General features: G+C 42.7%; 1 protein-coding gene across 8 annotated transcripts in view; it reads right to left on the bottom strand.

Moving 5' to 3' along the window:
• The window catches only part of GPATCH2L (G-patch domain containing 2 like), a 54,958-nt gene that overhangs the window by 13,151 nt on the left and 35,473 nt on the right, over positions 1–6,334 (bottom strand). For 2 of the 8 annotated variants that reach the window (XM_019518773.1, XM_019518776.1), the window contains one exon: positions 3,407–3,756. The exons of the other annotated variants lie outside the window; for them this stretch is intronic. In XM_019518773.1, the coding sequence (XP_019374318.1) occupies positions 3,722–3,756 (35 nt within the window). In that variant the 3' untranslated portion in view covers positions 3,407–3,721. Of the gene's footprint in view, positions 1–3,406; positions 3,757–6,334 lie in introns of those variants that run through there. 8 annotated transcript variants of the gene reach the window in all.

Genomic DNA, 6,334 nt, shown 5'->3' on the forward strand with positions numbered 1-6,334 from the left:
AAAAAAAAAAAAAAAAAAAAAAAAAAATCAATTGAAAACTAAGAGCTAACATTTTCTGAGGGGTGCCTTGAGTCTATCAAGGTTGAGAACTACTGTTTTAATATTATTTGCAACACCTAGTTCAACTTCACTTTTCGCAATTCCCACTGTATTTCATTTCTTGACCTTCAAGTCTCAGTTTTCTTTTTGCAGATCAGTCCTTTTTTCCATTTCTTGCATGTTCTCTGCTTATTCCTAATATCCTGTGAGGTGGTAATTCATTCAATTTGGTCTGAAGCCCTTTCCTACAGCTTTTCCCCCTTGCTTGAGATACAAGTACCTGACAGTATTCACAGAGGTTTAACTAGGAATTTTGGTGCCCTTGAGCAGAGGTGGAGATCCCAGAGAGTTGGGCTGCTGAGGGCCAGAGTCTTCTAGAATACAGGGGATACGGCAACATGGGCACTCCTAAATCAGTGCCCAGGGCTGATGAACAGTTTGCCTATCCTTAGTCACACTGAGGAGTCTCAGCACCTACAATTCTAAAAAATTCCAGACCTCTTTGAGCAGTTGCAGACCATAGTCCAGTTCACAAACTAGCTCCCTTTGTTTTACCGTTTTCCCATTTGAACTCAAAAACCTTAGTTGCAGACCTCTTTTGGTTCATCTTTCCATTTAATTTTTCCCAAATCAGTTCATGACCCACTCAATCCAAAACTGCACAAATTCCTGGCTAAGAACTTCTGACAAAGCATCTGTTCTGAAGATTTTAAAAAAGATAATAGGTTTCATAACTTGAATTAGAGCAGACAATGTTGACAGAAGGTGAAAATAGGCTTTCTGCACAACAAAATAATGCATTTTGATACAAGTGCAACTCTAACGATGTAAAGAGTAGCATGGGGTCATCACATGAACTCTATGAGGAGAGAAAGGCAAAGCAGTGAAGCCTATAAAGAAAACTGTGGAGACAGTATGAGTGCACCACAAGCCTCCACACAGACCTACCAGGGAAGATTAAGTACTAGAAAAAATTACAGAAGCAAGGCATGTCAGTGTGGTAGAGGCACAGTCTTTTATTAGACCAACTAGATAGTTGGAAAAAAAAAAAGCTACAACCTTTATCCCAGAAGCAAGGCAAGTTGCAATTCATTCTCCCTCTTATTAACCAGCCACTACTGAGAGCTTGGACAGGCTGGAATGCATGACAAAGGGCAAGGACTTGATCCATCAGCCCAACAATCAGTGTAATTTCTGGACTGGACTGCAGTTAGCAACCTAAAAGTGAAACAGTCTATGTTCTTGGTCTTTGGAATCAGCCAGTCCCCATTAACAGAACTTTATAGGGTAATTTTTTTTTTAAGAAGAACATCTCCAATGATTAATTTAGTTTCTTTCTGCTTCTGTGTTTTGTACAGCACTAAGCAGTTAGAAATTGCATAAAATCCTGACAACAAAAAAGAATTCTGTGCGTCTTTTTGCTCCCAGTTTCATCTGCTCTGTAGCAATATGCTAAATAATGGGGCCATTATAACCTTAAATAGAGACCCGATTATTATGAAGTTTAAGGTTGATATCAAAGGGCCAGATCCCAAACTCAGAAAAGGAGCTTTGCTTGAAGCTCTGAAAATTTTTCCATTTCTAAACAAGATGGTAGATTAGCTCCAGCAAGACAGCACTAGAACAGCTTGTTATGGGATCTAGATAGCTAGTTCCAGCATAGCCCAATTCATCTGATGCCTGACTAGCACCATGAAATATGAGGGTTAAAAGTCCAATTGTAATATTGGCCATATTAAAGTAACAATCACCATCACCGCTAAGTGGAGGCCTTGTTGGTAGCCAAATAAAAAAAAGTGGGGGGAGCAGGGGGTGGAGACAGGAGGACCAAATAGGTTTCTCACCACTAGATATTGTCAATTTATGGCATGCAGGAATCAAACTAGCAAGAAAAAGTATGAGGCCAGAGAAAATTTACCCCACCACTGCTTACATTGGACCTACTGCAAAGCTGCCAGTCCCAATCTGACATTTTTCAGAGACCCAAATTAGTTCTATGTGATCTGTTTACGCAGGTTCTTATCCCAGTACCCATGGCTGCAGTACATGAATAGGACTCCAAAATACTCTAAACCAGGGGTGTCAAAGATACAGCCTGTGGACTAGGTGTGGTCCCTGGAGCTCTGTTGACCAGACCATGGTGCTGCTTGCATGCAGTGTGCCCCAGACTAGCCTGCATGTCTCATGCAGCACATACCAGCCCCAGCCCTGGGTGCTGCAGTGCATGAGACTGGTCTGTACACAGCACTCGGCATTGCACTGGCCCTGCACACTGAGTCTAACAAGTAGGGCCAAGCTGAGAGCCTGATCCAGGCCGTGGACCAGTCCCATGCCACTCATCAAGCCCACAGGGTTTGATGAGTCTGATATCCCTGCTGTAAGCATTGCCATACATGCAGGCAACAGGATCAAATGAAATTTAAACTGGATTCAAAGCTGATTACAACCAACTGTAACTTTATAGCTACCTATATTGATAAAATATACGGCAAAACAGAAGATAGGGAGAATGATATTCAACAAATCAGTGTCTGTTCTTCAGGGGGGTTACAAGAATAAGTGTGGTTAAAACTTGATCCAGCATATATCAGACCAAGCTATACTGGACCATTTGCAATATCCATGCGGATATCCTGCATGTCAACATCACTCCTTGCCCATGGCTACCTGATCTAGCTACAATATGTGGTTTAATTAGGTAATAACCCTGCAGTTCAGCCTCCAGCTGCTGCTGTGCCATCCAGCTGGAAAGCACTAATTTTCAATTCCAACCTCCCTGAGCAATTACATGAGGAGTGTGCAGCACTATCTGAAGCTAGTAACCACTTCCAGAGATACTGGCATCGCCCGATTCTCTGTCCACCTTCCTACTGTTCTTAAGAGATGGGGCAATTCATCAGAATGCTCTTATCTAGCAACATCTATTTTAGCAGCAGGAGTAAGTCCAGGTAGTCTCAAGTAGCAGTGCTGTTACAGAAGGGCTAGTGCTCTGATGAAAAGCTATAGATTTGGTGTTCCCTTTAGCTTATTGGGTATATCTAAATAGGCTTGAGCACATGGTCCTCTCTTATAAAAACAAACTGCATGAGAGCCCTGTTAATTACTGAGCTGAAGAGGCATGGGAAGAGCAAGCTTGAGTGACCAAATAAACGGAGCCCCAGGTCTCTCCTTTCATTTCTGCCATGGGAAGAGAGCAAGCATGTGCATTTCACACACACTTTATTAACGCCATGAATCCAGTCAAACCCAACTCAAAACTTTCTGCAGATGGGGGAGGATTGGGGGGGGAGGCAGGCATGACAGGGGAAGATTTGTAGCTGCATGTTTAAGAAAGAAGCTAAATTCATCACAATGACAGGGGAGAGTGTTGGCAGAGATTTGAGCTATTTATTCTTTTAGGAAAATCCTATAAAGAATGACACAAGGAAGCCTCTATCTGCAGTCTTGTTCATCACGCTGGTGAGGAGTCCGATAACAGATGTATGCAGTAGCGTGATTTAGTGCCGGGAGCTGGCCCCGATGTGTATTAATACAGCGGCAAAGCGGAACGAGCCCCTCTTCATCACTCATCTCTATAAAAGAGGTGGAATCCGAGATGGCCCGATGTTAGGCAGAGCAAGCCCATTTGTTCTGCTGACTGATGGAGCCAGCTCGGGCTGTGTCCTTCACCTCCGTGGGGCACTCAGGTTGCAAAAAAGAAGATTGCTGAAGCATGACCTGGTCAACAAGTAAGACAAGAGCAGTTGGACTCAGCCAAGGAGCTATTTTAAGGAGGAGAAATCTAGCACTGTGTTCATGCCTGTTCCCTTCCCTCAGGTGCATTGTCATTTACCCCTGCAAATCATCTTTCATACAAGGAATAGGATTGTTCCAATAAAAGAGATATCTGCAGTGAGAGAAAATGAGGTTACCAAGCTAAACCAGGGATTGGGAAACCCAAGTTACTAAATAAATGTCATTAAGTAGTGACTGTGTGAAGGAAGAAGTCTGCACTAACATGCTGTTGCCTTACAAATAGAAGGCTACATTTAATTAATTCTGCATACATCTTAGAAGTAGTCCTGGGCATTTCATTAAAGCACCTGATAGCAGTCTGCAGTCATACCACCTCTGAGGGAGATTACATCAGATTTCATAAGCACCAACAGAGATGTATACCTGGTATATGAACAGTAGGTCTCTAGTGAAAAACAGGTACTAGACGAAGCAGTTTCAGTTATCTAGTAAAGGAAGCTCTTTCCTGGAAAGTAATACTGAACCAAATCTCCCTACAACTTGGTACCAGTGGACAGACTACATTTAAATAGGATGCAAGACAGATGTTTATTGTTTTTGGTCATTAAATATGTTGTGGCACTTTCCCTAAAAGTTATTACATTAATAGAAGCATCCTGTGCAGATTCCAACAATTACATTTTGTTTTCCTCAGTTACACTAGATATGCTATTTTTCTCCCTTCCTGACTAACTGCCAGTGCTGTGTGCTGTTTTCCAGCTGTCAGACTCCACTCTAGACACAGATGCATTTCACTTTTTGGGAGAAGTTATACCTATATAGTTTGCATAAGCAGTCAAGTACAATTTGTGAAGTGCTTGGGATTTAAAGCCATAGAAACAGATCAGCGGATCAGCAATGCACCACAAAAGCTGCATACCAAACAAGAAAAAGGCTGAAAGAAATAAAGGATGCAAGAGGGAAGAACATCATAGGACAGAATTCTGACAAAGAGAACCCTATAGCACCCCCTCCTTAGCTATACAGATCCATTTTTATTAAAACTCTCATAACAGAATTCAAATTATCTTTGTATAATCTACAAAGCCAGCAATGGGCATCCTAAATCCACAATAGCCAAGCATTAATGTTGGAGAATAAAGACCCTACCAAACTGGCACTCTTCAAGAGGGTAAGAAGAGAGTAGGGGGCAGATAAAGAAGCAGAGATCTAGCTGAGTGGTACAGACGCATAACATATTCTGGCCTGGGCAGGTTACCTGACTTTCTTCCAGCTCCATTATTCTTATCCAACCACCAACATTCAGAAAAGGCAGCAGCCTAATTCTACCCACCCGCTCTAGTTTCTATGGTCTTCCCTGCCATTTCCTACACCTCAATCTTTCTCTCTCTCCAAATCCCTCTTGGCCAAACTTTCTTACTATTTGTTCATAATGATAATTTGCTCATGAGCCACAATGAAAATATGGGCCACATGGTAACTGCTTGAAGAAATAAAGAATTTTGGGGAGACAGGTGGGCTGGCACTCAGCTCAATCAGTTGTCTCCCCACCCTCCTAAAAGCTTTTCTGACCCTTAGACTCACACCTGTATCAAAGCAACTGCTCATAAGACCTTGAACAACAAAAAAGTCACTTCAAATATTATCAATCTGGAAAGAAACCAGCACTCTTGGCATTACACTCTTGAATCAAGATGGAGAATAGAGTCCATTTTTACTTGTAGTGGCAAGTATTGCCAAGTGGAGTTGGACCCTCAGTGTCCATCCAGGAAATGGCATTACATTTAGTAAGGGTTCTGTTCTTGTGGAAGCTCCCAGAGACAAGAGCAAAACACCAGGCCACACCAGACATTAAGAGGCGTAACCTCATCAGTTACAAAACAGCATGGCTTCATGTGAGAACAATGGAAATAATGGCACAGAATATTGCAGTACGTGACCTAGCAATACAAACAATCTGTGATCATTCACTGGGCAGGTCTTTTACCTGCTGTGCAAATGTGCAATGCCACTAACTCATAATACACTTGTCTCACCTCTGGCATGTTTCATTTAACTATAAACCAACAATGCTATTGAAAATACTGAGCTATCTTCAGACAGTGCTCCCTTACCTCCAACCCTGCTGTCCTCAGTTAGGAACTCTCACCTTAGCTCAACACCAAGATATTTACCTAATGATTTTAGATGTCTAACCTGAAATACCTGGAAAGGGAATGATTTTCAAAAGGACAAATAGTTTAGTCGTACTGAAAATCGGGACCCTTAAATGCAGGGTGTAAACTAGGGCTGTGCAAAGCTATGGTAGCCAATTCAATTTGGAGGAGATTCATCCCGATTCTCCCAATTCCAAATCCGAATCGAATAGGGAGACCCATTAAAAAGGCCGAATCAAACTGGAAGCCTACGAATTGATGCAGAGATTTGGGTGGTCCCCGCTTGCCACCGCAGGGAGCTGGACCTAGGCTCCGTGCCAGTAAGTAGGGGGTGGGGAGGACTGCAGAAGAAGGGAGGGGACCATGGGGAGGACCCCTGCCCAGCCCCAGCCCCTACTGGCTCC

Source organism: Gavialis gangeticus, unplaced genomic scaffold (genome assembly GCF_001723915.1).
Source record: "Gavialis gangeticus isolate Ggan-Ray unplaced genomic scaffold, GavGan_comp1, whole genome shotgun sequence".
Classification (NCBI taxonomy): domain Eukaryota; kingdom Metazoa; phylum Chordata; order Crocodylia; family Gavialidae; genus Gavialis; species Gavialis gangeticus.